The sequence below is a fragment of the Panthera leo genome, chromosome D1 (genome assembly GCF_018350215.1).
Source record: "Panthera leo isolate Ple1 chromosome D1, P.leo_Ple1_pat1.1, whole genome shotgun sequence".
In the NCBI taxonomy this organism is placed as follows: Eukaryota; Metazoa; Chordata; class Mammalia; order Carnivora; family Felidae; genus Panthera; species Panthera leo.
In genome coordinates this window covers 22384088-22406627 of record NC_056688.1, presented here as the reverse complement: position 1 = coordinate 22406627, position 22540 = coordinate 22384088, and the positions used below count along the sequence as shown (strand labels likewise).

General features: G+C 48.0%; 1 protein-coding gene across 13 annotated transcripts in view; it reads right to left on the bottom strand.

Annotated features, from left to right (window-relative positions):
• Positions 1 to 22540, bottom strand: part of PKNOX2 (PBX/knotted 1 homeobox 2) — a 317612-nt gene that overhangs the window by 25718 nt on the left and 269354 nt on the right. For all 13 annotated transcript variants that reach the window (XR_006194095.1, XM_042907054.1, XM_042907051.1 and 10 more), the window contains 2 exons: positions 20833 to 21004; positions 8749 to 8937 (listed from right to left, as the gene is read on the bottom strand). Coding sequence is in view for 12 of the 13 variants with exons in the window: in XM_042907054.1 (XP_042762988.1) it covers positions 8749 to 8937; positions 20833 to 21004 (361 nt within the window). In the remaining variant the exon portion in view is untranslated. The remainder of the gene's footprint in view (positions 1 to 8748; positions 8938 to 20832; positions 21005 to 22540) is intronic.

Below are 22540 nucleotides of genomic sequence, written 5' to 3'. Positions count from 1 at the left end.
TGTTTCACAAACCTGCCAGAGCCCTGGCGAGTTTTTAAAGACACAGATTCTCAGCATCATTGAATCAGACCCTCAGCAATCTGTATATTTAGAAACCTCCCTCAGCTGGTCCCAGAGATCAGTGGGTCTGAGACTACCTCTTCGTTGCACGTATCGAATATTAACAATGGTTTCACCGTGCTATTTCATTTTAATCTCCCCACTACGATGGTGTCATCGGGAGAGAGATTATTCTATTTGTCTGAAGAGGAACTGAGGTCCAGAGAACCAAAGTGAATTCCTGGAGTCACAGCTGTGCCTCGCATGCGGGTCCTTCGGCTCTTGCGCTGATGCTCAGAGAGAGAGAGATGTGCCTTGGAATCAGACATCCAGGCTTGACAGAAGCAAGGTTCCTGGCACATTTGAACACCCAATAAATCATTTTCCGCTTCCTTTGGCTAACGCTACTCACCCGGGGAGCTGGGCTTGGAATAGTCAGGATTTAAAACCTGTCCTAGAAGGTCCCTAGAGCCACTTGGGTTCTTAGCAGCAGTGGAGATTCATCTGGGACTGCCGACCTAGTCACGGTGACCGGTTCTTGCCACATGCCCGGCTCATTCCTGCCTAAGACGTTCCCGGGCCCAGGCCAAGCTCCAGGGCTGGAGCTGCGTCCCTGTCTTGGACGAGCTCTGTGACCTGACTGCAGCCATTTCAGGTCAAGCCCAAGGTCTGGCTCTCTGGAGCCTTTGTCTATGGAGACAAGGGGGCTCTGAAGCCCTGGGAATGGTCTACGGTCTTTTCTGAGGAGGGGGCTACTACGTGAGCAGAGGAAGCCCCTTGGGGAGAAGATGTTGGCTAAGCACACAGTATTTTCATCTTCTTGACAGCTTCTTCTTGGGGCTTATCAGACTCCAAACCAGGTGGATGATGTGTCTGGACCCAAATAGAGCTGTGTCCTTCTTCGCGCCCAAAGAGAGGTGAGGAGCACATGTGGTACAGTTTTCGTGACGTTCTTCTGCATCCAGAGTCCCCCATCCCTGCCCAAACTGTCCAGGAGCCAGGGGCTCAGAGCTGGTTGTCTAGGTCAAGAGCTCTGCCTTGTCCCACCAGGAACATGTCTGTGGTGTCCCCCAGCCTCGGAAAGTTGCCAGAAGCCTGGCTTCCCTGGTTGGAGCCATCCCATCTAACTGGGAAAGCGTGCGGTCTCCTACTTTCTAGCAGTAGGATGTGCTTTCAGAGCACGAAATAGGCCCCAAAGCTGAAAATGTCCATAGAGTTTCCCGGGAATGCAGTGGCAGGGCCTGGACCAGGTGACCCACGACTTGGATGGAAACTCACGAGCTGGGCTCTGCAGGCCTCCCCAGAAGCTGTCCCACTGCTGATTCTCGCGTGCTGTTTCCCTGAGACACAGAGAGGCACAGAGCCTCTCAGGAGCAGGCACAGCAAGGTTAGGGGAGCAGCTTTAGATGGGCTGACAGCTTGCGCCTCCTATCCCCACCCGGGGACAAGCTGCAAAGCCTTTGCCGCCTGGGGCCGTCGGCCACTCTTTCTGCGCCACGGTGTTCACTGTGGTGAGTTTTACTCCAAATCTCATTTGAGAACAAAAAAAGATGATTTGTGCAAAAGGAAACCTTACTGAAGAAAAAGTGAAAGTCTCTGGGATTACTCTTGGAAGTAGAGGGTGGGAGGGTGGGGCGTGACCTGACAATGTGTGACCTGACAATGACTGTGAACTCTGACCTCAGGGTCTGCTGTTGGCCTAGGAGGAGCCGGGTCAGTCCCTGGAGCCACGGGTCTTCACTGTTAACAGGGAAAGGGCTTATGTTGCCCCGGGGAGACTTAACTTCCACTGAAGGAAGAAATTCCTGGAATAAACTGTGTTGGGAGGAAGAAAGGAAGGAGTGAAGGAAAAAAACCGATAGAAAAACTGTCCTTTAAGTTATTTTGAAACAGCCAGAATGTTTATCTTACTAGGATGCCTGTAAAGCAGGGGATTCGAACTGGATGATGCTGCAAAGGTCTTTCCAGCTGAGGATTTTAGAGAAACCAGTGCCGTTCCCTAGGAATGTGTGGGTGGGTGGGTGGGGGTAAGCAGATGGCGGTGGGCTGGGGGGGCACTGTCTCCCACTCTACCCCACCCCAGCTGTCTGCCATCCACCCCCAGGCCACTAGGGGTCTCTGCTGATCCACCAGCTCAGATCACACTCCCCACAACTTCCCAAACCTCCCAGGAGGGCAGGTCTGTGGGCTAACTGGCCTGGGCTAGGGGGTGGGGACTTGGTTCTGGGCGCCACATTTCTGCAGGAAAGCTTGTCTTGACTCACCCTGGGTATGCCCATGGCCCATTCTCTTGACTCCTTCAATGCTTCCTGTTGGCCTGATATTGTGGACGTATAGCATAATGGTGCTCTTTCTGTGTCCTCTTTCCCTGGCCTTCATTGCAGATCTTTTGAGGGAAAGAGGGATCTTTCCTTGAATTCCCCCCAACTGCCTACCACAGTGTTGGGTGCATGACAGATGCTCAATAAACACATGGCCTGACTGGGTTTTGGCCTGGGATGGTGTGTGTGTGTGTGTGTGTGTGTGTGTGTGTGCGTGTGCATGCGCCCTAGGCGGGTGAGGAGGGTGGGGAGGTTGACCCTGTCCCCAGACACCCCGTTCCTGGCAGCCTTCCTCCACTCTGGCAGGCCCAGAGTCCTGTCCTCGGCTGGGAAAAGCTGGGCTCCCAAACTCAGGGAAGCCAAACACATGTAAACAAGCCACCTAATCCTGTTCCTGCTCTGTTCCTGTTGGGGGCTTTAGTCTCAAGGGAAAGGCACTTTTGGCCTGTGGGGACAAGTGGCAGCTGCTGCTCTTAAGGAACATTCCTTCTCGGAAGGGGAGAAGTGCTCAGGTTTCATTAGCCTGGCTGGGAGGGCGGTCTCATGGTCTCCGGGTCCTCTGAGCTGGAGGGCTGGGGGCTAGGAACTGGCAGAAAGCACAGCTTTAATGGCTATGGCAAGAGTGAGGCAGAATAGCTCCTAGAACTCCACTTTTTGTCACTGTGGTCTGGGGGTGTCCCCTTTCCAACCCAGTGGTGATCTTGCAGGGTAGATCACCTCCCTTTATTTCCACCAGCCTTAAAACTCCCTGGTCAAATCTTCACGATGGTTGGTCACTGGGCAGAACTTGGGGCTAGACTGAGGTGACTGCCCCCACCTCCTTGACCTCCTGCTAATCTTGCAAATGCAAACTCCCTGTAGGTCAGGAGGTAAGTCTACCTTCCCCAGGGAGGGATGTACTCAGTCCCTTCCTATTTTTTTAGGGACTTCACATGGTTGGAGAGTTCTACCCGCTCTGCCAGGCCCAGAGTCTCAGAACTGGGCTCACTCTGTACCACTCTTGTCCCTACTTTCAATCTATTAGCAAATCTAAATTCTTGCTTCCCAGCAATTAGTTTCTTCCTCTCTAGTGTTCAAATCCCTGCTCTCCAGTTAAGTGGGGTCACCTCTCCCTCTCCAGGGCCCAGGACCTCTGGTTCTTCATAGATGTCAGGAAAAAAGGTAAAGGGAGTGATTTTAACAAGTAGAACATAGACTTGGGAGTAGCCCATCCCAGCCTCTGCTGTTTATTAGGTGTGTGACCTTAAGCCAGTATCTTAACTTCTCTGAGCTTCTCTTTCCTTGGGGGAGAAAATGGAGAAAATAATGTGCTCCTTGTGGCCTTGTTGTGAGGAGTCAATAAGATAATATATGTAAAGCACCTAGTACCTACTGTGCCTGAGATGTGGGGGAGGCTCAATAAATGTTGAAATTTTCCCCTTTCTCTGCCAGATCTTCTTGGAGCAGCATAAGAGGCTACTCAATTAATTTGCCTCCAACATGTTTTCAGTCCTTATCCCATCGCCCACATTCTCCATTACCTCTCACATCTTTGGAGATTGGCCATCATTATCAGCCTCAAAGCATAACCCCCTACAACTTGGCTGCAAGATACTCCATTATGACATTTGGAGGTCAGAGATTATCCCATATCCACTTTGATATCCTTGGAACTCAGCAGGCTCAATAGGCTTGAACAGATGCATGATGTGGGAATGAATGGCCTCTTCTCCTCTACCAGCTTCTCTCCAGGGATTCTGAAAGGCTGTCTCTGTTCCTTACCATCTCCCAGACTTCTCTCTATATAGGGAACGCTCACTTTTAGAGTTCCCAGATAGCACACCCCCCCCCCCCCATCTCCCTCCTCCAGGAAGTCCTCCAAAGCCAGTGAATCTCCAACTTCTCCAATGACAATGGGCAAAATCCTTCTGCTGGCCTATCTAATCCATATGCTGAGGTTTGCTCATTCTGCCTCTGGCAGGAACAGACCCTGGCCCTGACGGTGTGCAGGCTGGGCCCAGGCCTTCCCAGGGCAGGAGGAAGAAGGCCGAGTGATGGCTGGGGCAACCTGCAGCCACACATGTGGTTTGTTCAATCCAGACCGCTTCCTGTGGCTCTGTCTCCAGCTGCTCCTTTCCTGCCTTCCTCAATGTTTACTTGACCTGGAGCCTTCTATAGCTCATATAACTGATCAGGATCCTCAGGTGTGGCTCACAGCTCCCTCACACTGAGGTTGGGAGCTCCTTCTGGACAATTCACTTATGCTCTCACAGGACCTAGCACAGTGCATGCAGTAAGTGCCCCCCAAATGTTGGGTGGCTGAGATCCGCAGGTAAGTCTGATTTGTCCACAATAGGGTTGCAGCTAAAATCCCTACAGAGAAAGAGGGGTGAGTTTCAAGTCAAATTAATAGTTGAGTGAGGCAGGAGTTAGGGTCTCTCTAGTGGGATGGTTTAGTTTATGCCCTCTAGGGAAAGATAGGAGAAGCCCAAGTTGGAGTCTAGAATGAGCCTCCTTACCGAGGGGATTGCCCCTGCAGGAAGCCTGGGCTTGGAGCTATGAGGAAGCTTGGATGTCATTCCAGTGCGGTCAGTACAGGACGGCTTCCTGGGGATGTGGGAAAAAGTAGCTGTGGCTCAGTTCCTTGGGAACTCTGTTTCAGCTCTCTCACTCGGTGGAAGCAATCTCCCCCACTCCCTACCCCGATTCCATCCCCCAGAGAAAGTTCACATTCAGAAATGGAAGGCCAAGCCGCGAATGTGCCCAGCTGCCATAGAGCTGAATGGGGACACAGTATGGCATCTGGTGGTGGTGGGGGGAACCAATTTGAAGAAAAAAATGTCTCCCGCTTTGCAACACAGGCTGAATGATTAGCACGTAGGGAAAACCATGAGCCAGCAGTTTGCAACAAAGCTGGCAGGCGGCTAGAATGTTGGTCCTGAGGATCATGTTCCAGAGGGGAGACACCCCTCCCTGGACCAGGCTGGCGCTCAGTGTGGCTATTTCAGGCTGGGGGGATTAAGGTCGAACCATGACGAATGTGAACCATCATACACACACACACACACACACACACACACGCACCCACACCAGACACTCCTTTTCTCTCTTCTCTCCCATACTGGCTCCCATGCCCTGACGCCTGCCTCCTCTCCTGAAAAGTCTCTTGGCAGTGGAGACTCTCCTTCCCGGGAAGGCCCCACCAGCCCCGCACCCCCAGCAGCTCAGGGAGACAGTGACGGGAGTCCGACCTGGATAGCATTGGGCACGTCCTCTTCACATTCCCTCTCCCTGCACCTGACTTTGCACTGACACCACACCTGCCTGGCCTGTCCCTTCATCCCACTGTGGCTGCCATACTTTCCCTCTCATTTCTGCCTCTGTCTCCATCTTTCTGGGGCCTCGCTTCCCTTTTCCTCGGTCTGCGTCTCCTACCCTTTCCTGTCCCACCCCCTCCCCCCGGCCCCGCCACAGATGTTCATCCTTCCTGTATCTCCTCTCTTGAATGTGACTCTCCAGAGTTGTCTTTCTTCCCCTTTATCTTTCTTCTGATTTCTCCTTCCCTCCTTTGGCTTCCTCTGGCCTCTCTTGATCTGTCTCCTTCTTTCTCCTTGTCTTACTTCTTTCAACAGATGTTTACTGGCCGTCCACGCATAAGATTTTGGGTTAGCCGCTGCCAGGCATGGGTTATAATTGTATATAAAATACTGTCTGTACCCAAAACACGTCTGTCATCTAGGAGGGGAGAATAACACTTACACTAGCGACTCAGAGATAAAGTCACATGTGATATTTACATATAAGTGGCCTATGGTGCTCTAGCAGTTAGTTGAGAGCAAGAAAAGTGCTTTCTGCATGGGGCACCTAGAGAGACCTCCAGGGGAGAGCAACCTTGTTATTGTCCTTGCAGAAGAGGATGGGTTTGGTCCTGCAGAGGTGTGGAAGCGTCACCCTAACAAACAGGCATGGGTGAATGGGGACCTGGAAGGAGCCTTGAATATCAGGCGATAGGATGTGAAACCTCTGATGACAATCCAAGCTTTCGAGCTCAGAGAATGACAAGAACAGAGCTTTAGGACAACAAATCCAGCAACAGAAGCTTAAGAGGCATGTGTAGGTAAGTGTGTGTGTGTGTGTATGTGTGTGCGTGTGTGCGTGTGGAGGGCTGAGGGCTAGCCAGACAGGACAGGGGAACCGGTAGGAATCTAGGGCAGCTACCTGTGTGTAATTATCTTATTTACCCACTGAAGTCAGAACTACGTACGTGGTGGCAGTCACAGGCAATGAAGGGACAAGTTTGAGAAATTCCAAACGGAAGCACTTGCTAAGTGTCTTTTCTTCTTTTTCTGGCTGTCTTTGTTTTTGCCCGATTGTCTGAGTTCCTCTTTCTAAGCAGATCAGAAGCTTTTTTGCAGTGGCCACCCCAGGGCCAGCTTTGCTGTCGGGCACAGATCTGATATTTACAATGACGGGAATCAAAGTTCTCCCTCCTCCGTCCTCAAAGCTCAGAGGCACCGAATGCTGGGATTTCCCGGGAGGACCGACTTTCGCAGGCAGCATCTCTGAGCCCTGGCTCACCCAGAGCCCATGTTATCCTTCTCTGCCAACTCCACGTCCCCAGTGGCCCTGCTTGCTGCAGACTAACTTGTCAGCCCCAGGACCCCAACCTGAAGCGGGCCACTGTGGCTGCTAAGCCCCCTGGCCCTCCTTTCTTCCCCCCACTGCCCTGGTACACCGCCAATGTCAGCGCTCGAGGTAGACTTGGAGAGCCCAGGAGGGGAAATCCAGAGCCTCTCCAAGGACCTGATTATTTCCAAAGACTTGTGCTAATTTTCTGATATGATCCTCACATCTCTGTGAGGCACTAAATCCTCATTACTTTTCCTGACCGATGCATTCTAATTAGATCAACACTTAAAAAAAATTCACAATAGCCACAGGATGGCTTTCCATCTCATTAACTCCTCACTTATTATTTTCATGAAAATTACTGATAAAAATGTGCATCTCCATTTGGTGAGGCCTCACAGCCTCCTCAGCTCCTATCTTGCATCTCTCCCGTCACCGGGGCTGCGCAGCGTCGCCATGGTAACCCACAATAATAGAAACTAATAAATTACAAACGAGATGCTCGTTGAGCAATTATTGTCCTCTTTTATGCAAGTTTCTTGCTAATTTTGATCATAAGGGAAAGTACAATAAGACTCTGAAGGAATGAGTCTATTTCAAGAGAATATTAGCAAGCAGAAGCCTGGGCGGCTGTTTTTAGATCTGTAATAAAGTGATTTGGTGATTTCAAGCAATGGGAAGAGGAAATAAACTTCTTGCCTCATGTCCCATGCAGTACTCACTGTCAAGTCCCACAGAGATCTCTCTGGGGTGGGTTTAATGTAATACTTGTTGTCAATATGTGCAAGGCGTGGCTGACCTTCTAGAGGCCCCCCCCCCCCCCGACACTTTCCCTGCCTCTACCAACCTGGAGGGATGGATTAAGTGTGTTGGCCCTTAAAGCTTAGAGATAAAAATGACACCCCCTTTCTTAGGCATTCTTTCCAGCACCTATCAATCTTAGAAAGCTTATCCTTTCCCCCAAGCCCGACTGTCTCATGAGAATAGGCTACTCTAAACCTCCAGGGGCCTTCCACGTGTCTGTCCTAGACTCGGGAGCTCACTGGGAAAGGAAGAAAGTGGTGAGCTATGGCTTACGTAGATGTCCGTGAGTTTGATGAAAAGGTGGTCACCAGGCAGCTTTCTTAGCTCGTAGGTTTGGGGAAAATATTCTGCCCTGGAGGGAAAACTCCATTCTCACCTACAACACATAGCTGCCATTTCCACATCCCCGGTCCCCAGGAGGAAGGTGGCAGGTGACTCTTGGGAGGGGGGTAACTTGAAGTGACATTTACAGTGGCCCTGAACCTTAGGAAGACAGAGGAGTCAGGGTAGAGCAAGCAACTAGAAAACGATCTGGGAGAAGCAGTTGCATGGGAAACTGTCTTCATTTATTAGGTGGGTGGGATTCAGGGAAGGAGCACTTTCCCCAAACTGTCCTTCTCAAGAACATGGAGAGCTTAGCAAGCCCTCTCGAGAAGTGCATGAGGCTAGGAGGTTGGAGTCCATCGCGGGCTCTGCTCCTGCCTCATCCTCCAGGAAAGCTTTCCATCTCAACACTTAGGCACATTTCTTAGGATATCTCGGGCCGGGAAGCCAGGAATCACTTTGGTCATCTTCTAAGGAATATTAATGCCTTGGCACGGTGCGTTCTGGTATTGCTGATGAGAAGGAGTGGATCAGAGGAGGGCCCTTATGCTGAAAGGATCCAGTGAGCCTGCTCCACTTTCCTAGGCCACCAGGGGACCTTCAGACATTTCTACACCTGGCTTAGGAGCTAGGACCCAGCCCTGTGTGTTACCTGTGAGTGAAGGTTTATGGAGGGCTGGTTGGGGGAGTAGGGTCCCCCGAGGTCATTCCTGAGCAGGTTATCACTGTGCATCTTGGTTTTGAGGCAGGTGATGTAGCGGTTACAAAAGTCCTTGCAGAGTTCATTGACTTTCTCCAATTCCAGCAGGTGAATTCTCAGGACCTGGATTGCCTTCACCATCTGGGGAGAAAAGGGGAGAAGTGAGCCCAGGTGTTCAGATGACACTCCCCGTGCTGCCTTGACCTCCCGAGCCCTGAGCACACCAGGGGGGAGAAGCCCATCCCCTGCCCCAGGTATACGCTTTCTCATCCACTCGATTTAAATTCTAGTTACGGCTGTCTGCTGATTGTTTGCATGCTTTGAGCCCACTGTTAACACAATCTTTCTTGAGTAATGGTATTCTGAGGACCACAGAGATGAAAGCCAGGTCTCTAGCACCGGCCCTGCCACGTGTCATCTGTGTGACCTTGGGCAATTGCTCTGCACCTTGTTGTCTGAAAAATGGGGATAATTATGCCCTCCCTAACAACTGTCTAGGTTGGTTGAAAGGATTCACAAGTGGAAAAGTGAAGTGCTGAACAGGCATGAGGAAGATGGAGATCAGAATTTCTTGTGAGTGCCCGAAGAAGTCAGGGACTGTCTATTCTTACACATGTACTCTGAGTGCCTCATGTAATACAGGTCACCTTGCAGATGCCCCCCATTGATACTTATTGACTGACTGAATCATCCAGCATGACTTAGCTGGGCTCTGGAACACCTCGCTGTCCGTGGTGGTTACTCTTGTGCCCTTTGGATTGTTGTATGTGTGCCTGTTGCCTCTTCAAATGGATATTCGCAACCTTCCCTGGCAAGGAGCTGTTTCTCAACTGGAGCTTTCTCTTTATCATTGTTATTATTATGCAAAGAAAAGTGCTGCTGGAGGTTTGGAAAAGACGACAATAAACTATGCTTGACCCAATCACCCTAAAACAACAATTTTTTTTTTTTTTGTCTTTTCACCGTGTGTAATTTTGTTTCCTGTTTTTTTCCTTGGTATACCAAATGTATTTTCATTTAAAACAAAATGTTTATTTATTAATTTTTGAGAGAGAGAGAGAGAGAGAGAGAGAGAAAGTGCATGTGCACAGGTGGGGAAGGGACAGAGAGAGAGAGGCAGAGAGAGAATCCCAAGCGGGCTTGGAGCTGTCGGCGCACAGCCCCACATGGGGCTCAAGCTCACAAACCGTGAGATCATGACCTGAGCCGAAGTCGGATGCTGAGCTGACTGAGCCACCCAGGTGTTCCCAAATGTATTTTTCTAAGCACCGGAACTATTTTCTCCATTGTCCCTTCCAGGCTGTGAGCTTCTAGAAGGGAGAGACGGTGTCTAATTTGCTTACCACGTTATCCTGGCACCAACACTATGGGTACTGAGTAAATATTTGTTGAATGGGTAAAGATAATTGAGTAAATATATTTTTAATTGTTGCATATTTTTTCCCACGTGTGCCATCCTTAAGCAATCTCTGATTGTTGGGCATTCAGGCTACTTTCAATTCTTCAATTTTACAAAAAACATTCCAGTGACTGTTTTCCAAGTTACAGCTTTTATTCATGTGTCTGCATTATTTCCTTAGGGTGAGTTCCCAGAAATGACAGGAAAAAAGCTATGGGCATTTTTTTGGGTCATGATAACTATTGCCAAATTGCTTTTCCAAAAAGCATTGCTCAACTGATGTTGGAGCAATCGGATATCCACAAGGAAAGAGGTGAACCTTGATTGAAATCTAACATCTTCTATAAAAGTTAGCTCAATGGATCAAAGACCTAAATGTAAGATATAAAACTATAAGCTTTTAGAACAAGAATGCAGAAGAAAATCATCAGGACCTAAGCGTGGGCAAAGAGGTCTTAGGCTTGACAATACCAGCTTGCCCCAGAAAAGGAAAAACTGCTAAATTAGGACCCACCCAAATGAAAAGTGTTTGCCCTTCAGAAGACCCTGTGAAGGAGATGATGAAGAGGCAAACTATAGATTGGAAGAAAATACTTGCAAACCATGTATCTGACAAAGGGCTTATTTCTAGAATATATAAAGAGCTCTCAGCAGTAAACAGTAACATAGCAAGCAACCCAATTAGAACAGGGACAAAAGACAACATGAGACATTTCACTGAGGAGGATATACAGATGGCAAATAGGCACATGCAAAGATATTCAAAGTCATTAGCTACCAGGGAAATGTAAATTAAAACCACAGTGAGATATCACTGTACACCTATCAGAATGGTTAAAATAAATAATGGTGACAACACCAGATGCTGGCAAAGAAGTGGACACTGGATCACTCATACATTCCCGGGGGACATGAAAAATGGTAAAACATTTTTCTGGAAATGTTTATTTCTCTGGAAAACAGTATAACAGTTTTGTTTGTTTGTTTTTATAAAACTACATATATGCTTACCATATACCCAGCAATTGCACTCTTGGGCACTTATCCCAGAGAAATAAAATATGTGTTCACACAAAAACCAGTCAAAGCAGCCTTATTTCTAACAGCCCCAAACTAGAAACAACCAAAATATATTTCAATAGGCGAATGGATAAAGACACTGTGGTACATCCATGTCATAGAGTACTAGTTAGCAACAAAAAAGAACAAACTATTGAGACACTCAACAACTTGATGGATTTCAAAGAAATTATGCTGAGAAAGAAAAGCCAATCTCAAGGGGCGCCTGGGTGGCTCAGTCGGTTAAGTGTCTGACTTTGGCTCAGGTCACGATCTCACGGTCCGTGAGTTTGAGCCCCGAGTCAGGCTCTGTGCTGACAGCTCAAAGCCTGGAGCCTGCTTCGGATTCTGTGTCTCCCTCTCTCTCTGACCCTCCTGTGTTCATGCTCTGTCTCTCTCTGTCTCAAAAATAAATAAACATTAAAAAAAATTTTAAAGAAAAGCCAATCTCAAAAGGTTACACAGTGTATGATGCCATGTATCTAACATTCTTGAAATGACAAAATTGTGGAGATGGAGAACAGATGGGTGGTGGCCAGGGGGAGCAGAAGGGGGCGGGAGGGAGAAGGGAAGAACTATTCTGTACTTCGACTATCAGCATTTACATGAATCTATATATGTGAGAAATGGCACAAAACTAAACACACACACCGAAGTGCATGTAAAATGGTGCAATTTGAATAAGATTGGTGGGTTGTATCGTTGTCAGTTTCCTGGTTGTGAAACTGTACTAACAGTTATGCAAGAAGGGAATCAGAACTTCTTTGTATTAGTTCTTAAGACCGCATGTGAATTGACAATGACAACAAAATGAAAAATGAAAGGGGGTGGGCCTTGCTGCCTTTTGAGACCCATTGATGTCAACATAAGCAATATACAGGGAGTCCCTGTTTAATTCTACCCTTCTAGCTATTGGCTAACATCTTGGTGCTTAGGAAACAAGCAGAGAATCTCTCCCGGAATTTTGACGGTCAGGTGTGAGTAGAGCTGTGTGGCTGGACATCAGTGCCACACTCCTGTCTGAGCTTCGCTGGCATTTCTAGTGGAGTACTACTGAGTAGTCTCTGGGTTAGCTTTTGCATGGCCTGATAGCCAGGAACTGTGCTCAACTAATTAAGGGCTCTCAGAGTACTGAATTAGACTAATTGTCACTCAAAGACAGAAACCAACAGTTTTGTGTCTTCACACAGGGCTCAATCCTAGGGTCTTACCTTAAAGGAGTGCTCCCTCTGTGGGGCTGAGACCAAAAGAGACTGTGCTCTCCCAGGCAAAGAAAAGAATCATGACTTTAGAATGGATTATTTGGTACTGAATGAACATCTGCTCTAAGTTTCCTACTTGACTTTGGCCATGGATACCTTGGTTTATGTCTTTCAGAGTAATTAGCACCACATAAAGCATTTAATAAATGCCCTTGACTCGTTGATTGATTGATAACAATACCCGAACATTTCTTATTCTTACTATGTCTCAGGCATTGTGTTAAACCTATCACCTGACTTATTTATACCACAGAATCACCTCTGCAAATAGGCACCATGATTGCCCACATTTTACAGTTGAAGAAAATAAAGCCCAGAGGTATTTTTACTGGTTTAAAGTCACACGGCTGGTAAGTGATAACACTAGGATATGAAGCTGGGTGACCTATGTTGCTTCACCCTCAAGATGGGCTCTTGGGATTTGTGTAGATGGAGAAAAGCAGTTTGAAGGGTGCATGGTTTCTGGGGGGAAAGTGGCTCAGTGATGGGAAGTATGAGGTTCCAGGAAGACCAAATAGTGTTGGGGACATTAAACGTTTGGATTTCCAGAACTCTCCCTGGTAATGTTCCCTTATTCAGCTGCTCTGGCTTCTCGTCTCTCATTCCTGGCCTAGTGCACAGGGGTCAAAATACCTACTGATGTAGGTGTCTGCCTCCTCCTCCATAAAAAGAGAGGGTTGGGCTCTCAGGTGCTTTCCATTTTCTGATTCCCTGAACATGACCAGGACTTGTGCCCTCAATTCACTGATGGGGCTGGAAGGGACCCCAGGAGATGACCTGGGCTGGTGTCTAGGTGAGTGGATGGTCCAAACTCTAGGATACATGGCTGCCTCCTCTCTTCTGAGGCTCTCCCAGTCAGAACCTTTGCTTCAGACCATCTCTATTTTCTCTCAGTCTGCTGATTGAGAAGTTCTCCCTTACGTTTACCAAAATCTCTTCTGCCTGAATATAAAGAGCTTACTCAGCCTTTTGCAGGCATTAAGAATACCTACCTAGTGCCTCTGTCAATACACCTCCCTTAATTTAATGTTATCCATTCAACACAAATATTGAGTCTCACTATATGCCATACACAGAACAAGGCATCGGACTTGAATAACTTGTCCAACCAGCTTTGTCTTCTCGAGACAAAATCATCCTAATTCTTTAAACCTTTCTTCTTTTTTCCCATCCTTCCTTCCTTCCTTCCTTCCTTCCTTCCTTCCTTCCTCCTTCTCTCCTTCCATTTTATCTTTCCTTCTGTCTCTGAGCTTTCATTTACTGGACTTGTCTTCATTTTTAATCAAGATTTCACTTCTTTATTTATTTTTAAATACACATATACACATTCACATCACAGTAAGGTACACATATCTATTCATTTATTTAAAAAACATAGCCAATAAATACTTACTATTAAAAAAGAATCAGAAAGTACAAGTAAGACAAACTATATAGTAAAATCTATGCAGAAAGTTTTTGTTTAAATGAAATACACACACAGTGAGCTTACACCAGATCCGGTGCACGGTGGCCAAAAGTGGACCTACCTTTGGGTCTAACAAAGCACAGTTGAAGGATTACTTTTTCATGGAATAATGGGCTTGGTTTAAAGATTTAAGAAGGTAGAGTAAATCATAATGGTATTCTGAGGCATGAATATGTAGGACCTATTCAATACTAGAGAACAAGATGGGCCATACCATTAGTGGGGGTGACTGTGTGGCAGAACAGATAGCCTGTGGGGGCTGTTGCCAAACAGCCTGAATCCAGGCCTACTGTTTACAAATTGGATGTTACGGGCCAGTTCCATGACTTCTGTGGGCCTCAACGTCCTCATTTGTAAAATGGGGATAATGATCATCCCTAGCTCATAAGATCTGATGAGGGGTAAAGGAGATAATGATGTGAAAATATGTTATAAGCCACAGGGAACCAAAGGCATATAATTTTTTAACCTTTTTAAATGATTTCTAATATGCTCGTGGCTTTTCTATTGCCATTCCATATTCAGCTGGTGGAAACAGAATCATTCCCAGTGTTTTGCCTCTGTATTTATGTTTAGTAAATCATTCTCTATCCTACGTGTTTGCAATTTTGGGTTTTTGCTTCTAAATCAGAATAAAACTCTGATTTATTAAACTATTTTTCTAAGTGATCAATGTCATATAAAAAGTTATTTCAAATCTTCTAGAGCAATAACAATTCCATTTAATTTAATATCATCATCAAATGTGATGAATGTGTTCTCAATCTTCTCCCCCTCCCCAAGTCTTGCTTCACCTCCAGCTTCTCTCTCTCTTTTTGCTCTTTCAAAATAAAGAAACAGCCCTTTTCTTCTGAGAAGCGCCCTTCAAAAAAAAAAGCAAAACAAGATGCCATCTTGCATTTTAGTCTCATACCACTGCACATGAGCCCAACCAGTCCCGGGAGAGTACCCGGGACTGGAGCTTCTGGCTGGCTGTGAAGACGCATGGTGTGATGTCCCAAATCTACTATTTCCTGCCTGCCTATTTTGGACAAGTGGTTTAACTTCATCTGTAAAACTTAGGATTGTAACCCCTACACTGTAGAGTGGGTGGGAAAGTCGAATAAAACAATGTATGTAAATGCTGTGGGTGCATAGTGGCTATTTGATAAATGTCTATTCCTTATGCTAACCCCCTCCCCCACCCCGCTACCACCAAGTTCCTTTCTGAAGAGTGGCCTTTCTTGTAGGATCGTGGCCCCCTCACTTGATAGTCATAAATCCTTGCCTTCTAAAACATTTATATACATACCACTTTATGATTTGCAAAATGCTTTTCTCATCATCATCTCACTGGAGTCTTCTAACCATGGGGATACACAGGTGATACGCTCGGGTAGCCAGAATTCCACGCGGCAGTTAGGGAGGTATCCATTCCCTGGGGGACAGGTTCTTTTCACCCTCTCCTCCTTCTGCAAGTCAGGAAGCTGGAACTACTCTCCCTCACTTACAGGCAAAAGGGTTTATAAACTTGCATTCCTTAAAGTGCTCAGATATTTCCTGCGGGTCATTAGGGCAGCCAAAGCTAAATTCTAATCAGGAATTGTTCTCGACCAGACCGGCTGGATCTGAGCAGTTGAAGTGCAGCGTCACTGGAACAAGGAGCAGGATGTGGAAGAAAAGGTGAAGACTGGAGGTGCGAGAACTGCCAGACGATTAGGGGATAAAACGAATGGCTCTGGAAGCCGTCGTGCATGACCAGCTAAATCACGTTTTAGTCAATAAGGCGACACTTCTCCTTTGATGTCCTCAGAATTTGGAGAAGCAAGTGGTTCGGGGGAAAGAGGTGGGCTTTGGGAATTAGACCCACTTGGTGCAAATCCCAGCTCGGCTGTGGGACCCTTACTCCTTGATTTTCTCCTCTGTACAGTGGGGATGTCAATAACTACCTCATGGGGCTATTACGAGAACTGAATAGAGAAGGGTGGTCAAGAACAATGGGGTTTGGAGGCTGAGTCTCGGGGGTCTTTCACCCACTGAGAAATTCTGGACAACTTACTTAATCTCCAGACTTTACTTTCCTCATTTTTCCTGTGAGATGGGATAATAATAGCAACTCCCCCAGAGTTGTACTGAGGATTAAATGAGATGCATCTAGAAAGAACTAAAAACAAGAGCTGGTGCATCCAAAGGACTAGAGAAAGAGTAGTTAGAAGTCAGCATGACGGGTAAGAGTGTGGGCGCTGGAGTTCGGGACCTGTGCAGTATCTGACTCGGGCCTCTGCCTTGGACTAGCTGTGTGATCTTGAACTAAGTGATGCCACCTTGTGTCTCAGTCTCCTCGTCTTTAAATGGGGATAATAATAATACTTGTAACCTACCTCGTGGGTTTGAAAACAGGATTAAATAAGATAATATCTGTAAGGTGTTTAGAATGGCACCTGGCACCTGGTAAGTGCTCTATAAATGTTAATCATGACTAGCTTTGATTATCCTTATTTGCTTTCCCTTTCCTGGTGTTGGTAAGATTTTTCTGTCCCTATGTAGGGACCGTGGGACCGAAGCCTGAAGTGAATGACTCTGAACGGGGCTGCCTGAGGTCTCTGTGGGCCCAGACTTCTGGCCTGGTTCCTTCCTGTGTCTCCTTATTCACAGCCTCCGGCCTCTGGCCCTGCCTCTTTAGAGTGGGCCCAGGAGTCTGGGGGGCCCCATTTTGGAGCTGGCTTTGCGGTCAGGCAGCCATAATCTGTCCCTCGAGCCACACCAGAGTCTCATTAAAACGTGCCCCATAAATGTTAAAAAATTTACACATAAAAAAATTCCATGCATGAAACTGAAACCGTACGTTTTACAGCCTCGGTTTGAAATCTTGCATAATATATAAAACCTCGGGACTGCACTGGGGGCCCGTAAATCAGATTTTATAAAACAAAAAGCTTTTACCTTTCAAAGGGGTTTGGGGAACTTGCAAATTTTACAAACTTTACCAACTGCCAGTCAGAGGCTGCTGGGTCCAAACGGGGGATCAGTGGGTCCGGTAAGAAATGGGTCTGGTGAGTGCTGGTTGGATGTGCGGACTGGGGTGGAGAGTATCCAGAGGGAGGGAGCTCTGGATGGTTGGGGGACAGGGGGCAGTGTGCCAGCTTAGCCACCCACAGCACTGAAATAGGGAGGTAGAGAGGGCCAGAGAGTGGGGCCCCAGGGGATGGGTGGGGGGGTCGGCAGGTGGGGATCTGGAGAAGCTGGTGGCATTTATAAATGAAGGCGTTACTAACCCCAGAAAGAAGAGAGGTGGGGTGACCCTGGAAGGAGCAGGGTATTGGGAGCCAGCAGACCTAGGGTCTGGTCCTAATGAGTTATTTCCCTTCTCTGGACTTCAGTGTCCCCATCTGTAAAATGGGTAGTGGGATGGGCTGAACCAGCTTCTCTCCATGGTTTTCTCCCCAGCTGTTTGTGCAGCTGGCTCAGCAGGGGAGGGAAGTTCCCTCTGAAGCCTTCTATCTGGGAACCTCTCTGATCTTTGGGCAGCTCTGGGAGAGCTCAGTCAGCCGTTCCCATGGGAACCTGTCTGGGAGACTACTGGGAGCAGGGGAAGGGACCAGTCAGCACTGCGATTTGCACGGAGGATGGGTGGCTGGAGGTGGGAGGATTGATGTCCAAATGGCGGGTCTGGCAAGACTGGGGCCGACGGGCTCTCTGGGCTTGGGAGAAAGCAGGATCAGAGCGTGGCTTGAGGGTTCAGGGTGGGCCAAAGTTTGGGGGGACCCATGTCCTCCTGACAATCCCATTTGTGAAAGTCAATATTCAAGGGCAAAGGAAAGCCGCCCTGACACACATATATATAAAAAATAAATCTCTCAATTATCTCAGCTCATTTGCTTGGGGTCTCTCATTTTATGTCCCTGCTCCGCTGCGCAGTATATCTGTCCGGATAAAGAGTTACAGTCCGTTGGGCTACGTGTACAGGGTTGTAAAAAATACAGATGCCAAATTAACTGGCTGTGGCACTCAGCAGCTGATTGAGCTGATAATGACGCGATCTGACCTTTTTCTAATTTCTAATTATGTGCATCTCGGCTGTGCTGGCTACATGATTCTTGTTCTAATGATGGCTCCTGTGGTTGGCCTCTTCAGCTGCCCCCTCCCGACACAGAACTACAAATGGGGTGGCAAAGGGTCTTGCTTGACCCCCCCAAATAAAGTTGCAGGGGACCAGCCACACGGTCTCTCTGATGGCCAGGAGGAGAGTTTGGGAAGGTGGATCGCCTCACCCAAGGGATACTGCATTTGAGATTAACCTTCTGGATGCCATGCATTTTTAAAGGACATTTAGTTCCACATGCCATCTTGTTAATTTTTTTGTTACAGTCACATGAGACAGGTGTATTAGATCTATAGACGAGAAAACCGAGCTTCAAAGGAGTTACGTCATTAAAGTCACACAGAGGGTAAGCAGTGAAGCCAGGCTCAGGCCCTCTGTCTCTAAGTGCTCCTTCAACCCTCTCTATTTATTTATTTATTTATTTATTTATTTATTTATTTATTTATTTATTAGTTTGTTTTTACTTTATTTTTTAATTAATTAATCTACTTTTATTATTTACTTATTTTTGAGAGAGAGAGAGAGGGTGTGAGTGAGCGAGGGGCAGAGAGAGAGGGATAGAGAGAATCCCACGCAGGCTCTGCACTGTCAGCACAAAGTCTGAAGAGGGGCTCGAACTCACAAACCATGAGGTCATGACCTCAGCCGAAGTCGGATGCTTAACCCACTGAGCCACCCAGGTGCCCCCAACCCTCTCTCTTTAGACAAGTGACCGGTCAGCCAGCCATTGACCGTGGCTAGCACATCTAGGTAAATCAGGCCCATGTGGGTGGGTGCGATATCTGAGGACGGTTTCACCAACTGCCCCACTCCCAGCCCAGTCACCCAGGACAGACGACCAGGCAACACCAGAGATCTGGGGCCACTGGGGCAGCTGCTGCTACATCCACATCCCCAGGTCAGGCGTGCATGTAGCAGACGCTTAACCAAGTTTTGCTGGGTTGAACCAAGAAATTGGATTCTTTGAGTGAACAAAACCCAGAGAGACCTAGGCAGTGTTAGCAAGGGGAGAGCACAGAGCTGGCCCCTTTTCGGTATTTTCCAGGTTATACTGGAACAGGAGGCTGTCCTCAGTGTGTCTTTGGTAGCTCGCCTGGCAGGCAGTGGTGGGTAAGGTACGTGAGGTTCGTTGCCCCAGGACTCCTGCTTCTTAAAAAGGTTTCCATTCTTTTATATTACTCAGTCTGATTTTAGGTATTTTCTACCAACTTAGGCCTCAGCTTCTTTTTGTGTCATGTGACAGGAGGGGGTCCTGGCCCCCCAGGCACAGTTTAGCTCCCACAGAAAGAGCCACCTCCTCTCCTGGCTGCCTGGCTGCTGTGGGTCTAAGTTCCAAGGACCCGCTTCATAGCTGCAGTTCTGAGATGGTAATCAGCTGAGCTGCAGGGTAGGGCCAGACCAGCCTGGAAGGAACCGGACAGGCAGTGGGCTGGGCTCCCGGGAAGTATGGCTGCTCAATCCCAGCCAGGGAAGAGGGAGGGCCAGGGATGAGCAGAGTGGTACCTACACTAGCACTTCTGATGCCAGGTAAGCACTTACTCTCTGGCACGTGCTCTCTCTCTCTCTAAACGCCAGCCCTGCTCTGACACTTCACGAATTTCCAGGCCAGGGGGGGCTCTCTCCTGGCAGCTCTTCTGGACTCCGTAAAATATCACGTTCAACTCTTGAGAGAAGCAGTGGGGTGGGTAATTCACAGCATAGAATGATACGTAAATCCCTTAAATCTGTTCTGTAGGTGCTCTGAGTGTGTGTGTGTGTGTGTGTGTGTGTGTGTGTGTGTGTGTGTGTGTTTGGGACCAGGTATCAGCTAAACTCTGGATCCAAGAGGTCAGCAGTATAATCACTCAATTTACGGAGGAGAGTTTTGCCCACTTTCCAAATTCACCATGCATGATGTGGGTAATCCACCCACAGAAAAATCAAGAATTATGGTTAATAATTAATAATTCCATGGTGACTGTATATCGTGATGACTGGACAGAGCAGTTTCTCTCTCTCTCTCTCTCTCTCTCTCTCTCTCTCTCTCTCTCCCTGCAGGATTCCCAGGTGAGAAGAGAATTTCAGATGTCACCTATAGTAGTGGTTATCAAATATTGTTGATTGCAGTTGCCTGGGAAGCTTCAAAATGTAGATTCACAGGCCCCTACCAAACTTACTGAATCACAGTGCCCAGGTGGTGGGGCCCAGGAATGTGTATTAAAAAAAACCCTGTAGTGATGATCTGGATGATAAACTGGGTTTACGAGCCTGGTCTGTGTCCCTCAGATGGACAGGACATCTGCTGGCCTTCTCAACATGACTGTGTCTCCAGCTCTTTTTCTCTGTTGATGTGTTTGAATATGCCTGTCGCCTTCATCCTCCACACTGTAGCACACCAGCCATCAACTCGTCTGGGGGCAGCCCAAGACAGATTCACTAACATGCTGGGACTCCAGTCCTCAGAGCAGCTACCCCAGACCTTCCGGCTCACATGCCTCTCCTTCCCTCCTGTCCGTGCTGCAAGGAGTGCTGGGTAGTGGGATGTTGGTGCCGCAGTGAGCAGAGAAGAAAAGGCCACTGGCAGCAAGACCCGGGCATGCAACTCTTGGTTCAAGGAACCAGAAACGGTTCTCAGCTGCTAGATGGGGGCATCTAGTGCCTGCCCCAGAGTGGGCACCCCAAATTTTCTGTGGGATGGATGAAGGAATAAAAGGATCATTTCTAGGGCATTTAGAGGGGTCAGAGGGTAGGAAGACCCTAGCCAGGGTGGGGGTCGGAGGGTCTTTACCAGATTGTCCAGTTCTGGGTCATCGCTGAAGAAGGCTTTGTGCTCCTGCTCCTGCTGGTGGACAAAGTTCTCGATGTCCACATCAAAGCTGGCGGAGGTGATGCACTCAGAGCCCTGGGTGGCCTGCTCACATTTCTCAAACAGCAGCGTCAGGAGCGGGAAAAGAGGGTGCCTGCGGGGACATCAAGAACTCACACATGCGCACACGCAGAGACCCGCTGCTGGCTGGGCTCAGAAGCCACCAGGGCCCCTTTCCCACATTCCCATCACTCCTTCTCCCAAGGTCCTACTTCTTAAGAACATCCCGAGTCCCCACGCCAGCCTGGATGACAGCACTTCATACCCTGGCACGGAAGGATCCAGTCTCCTCGTTGCTGGGGCCTTAGAGGGCTCCGTTCCTCCCCACTGGGTGCCTAACGCTTCTCTTTGGTCAGATAAGCTGCATGGATATTTGGTGAGAGATGATGGGTATAACTTATTTCAAAGAAATAAGTGTCCATTTCTGGGTCAGGGTCAACCCGGGAGGGAGATGTAGGAAGTATCCAGAAGAGTCCTGGGTATGAGCGGTAGCGCTTGGTCACAGACCCATTCGTGGCTGTCTGGAGCCAGCTGAGGGCCACAGATGTGCACACCTGTGTGTCTGCAAGTGTATGCAGGGGGATATGTGTGAGCTGGAATATTCATCCCACACGTGGTGGGCGGGTATCTCCACCTGTCCAGAGTCTGCTGACTGACTCAGTTTAGATCAGACACCCAGTTACATGTATAACATCTCCCTGTACCTTTCTATCGTCGTACACTTAGCACAACCGTGATTCGATGATTATCTGCATCACTGTTTTCTTCCAAGATTGCCCCTGTCGTAACGATCATTGTATCCTTAGGACCTTGCCCCACATGCTCATAGCAGGCACTTACTAAATATTTGGTGACTGATGACGAATCGGCAAATGAAGACAGTGTGAGTGTGAGTATGGGGTGGGTGGGCATCGTTCTGTGATGTATTATGTAAGCTGAAGTGCCTACCTGACTGGCTCTAAGGGTCTTAGCTTAGACATCACCAACTCTGGGAAGCTTCCTTCACTGCCCCTGCCCCTGGCCTACGCTGATGGCTCTCTGAGCTGTTTGTTTTATTATCTGCCTTCCTCACCAGAATTCGAGCTATATGAGGGAGGAACCAAGCCCACCTTATTCATCACTGGGTGTCCTGAGTCTAGAAGAGGTATGTGGATCCCAATACATACTTGTTGCATATTGTATGTGTGTGTGCCATTTGTACTTATAAGTGCATATCGTTTTTGTTTCCCTGCAGCATGTGTGAACAATCAGGTCTTAGCATCCCAGCAAGCGTGCATGTGTTTGCACAGATTGTTGACCCTGGACCCTGCAGCCTCATTCCCTTCCACTATGATTCCAAAGAAAGCATCTGTCCATCCCTCTCTGGGCTCTCCTCTCCTGGTCCCTTGGGACCACACAATCTAGCTCTTTTCTTTTTGATTAAGCCCTGCTTGCTGGGAGAGGAGGAAGTATGTATGTTGAGCTTGGCTCCCAGGCCTCTGCCAACAGGGATATTCTAGTCAGTGTTGTCTGATAGAACTTTCTGCACTGATGGAAATGGTCTAGAATCTCTTCTGTCCAATATGATAGCCACTAATGACTGAAGCCAACAGACACTTGAAATATGACTGTGGTGCTTGCAACACTGAAT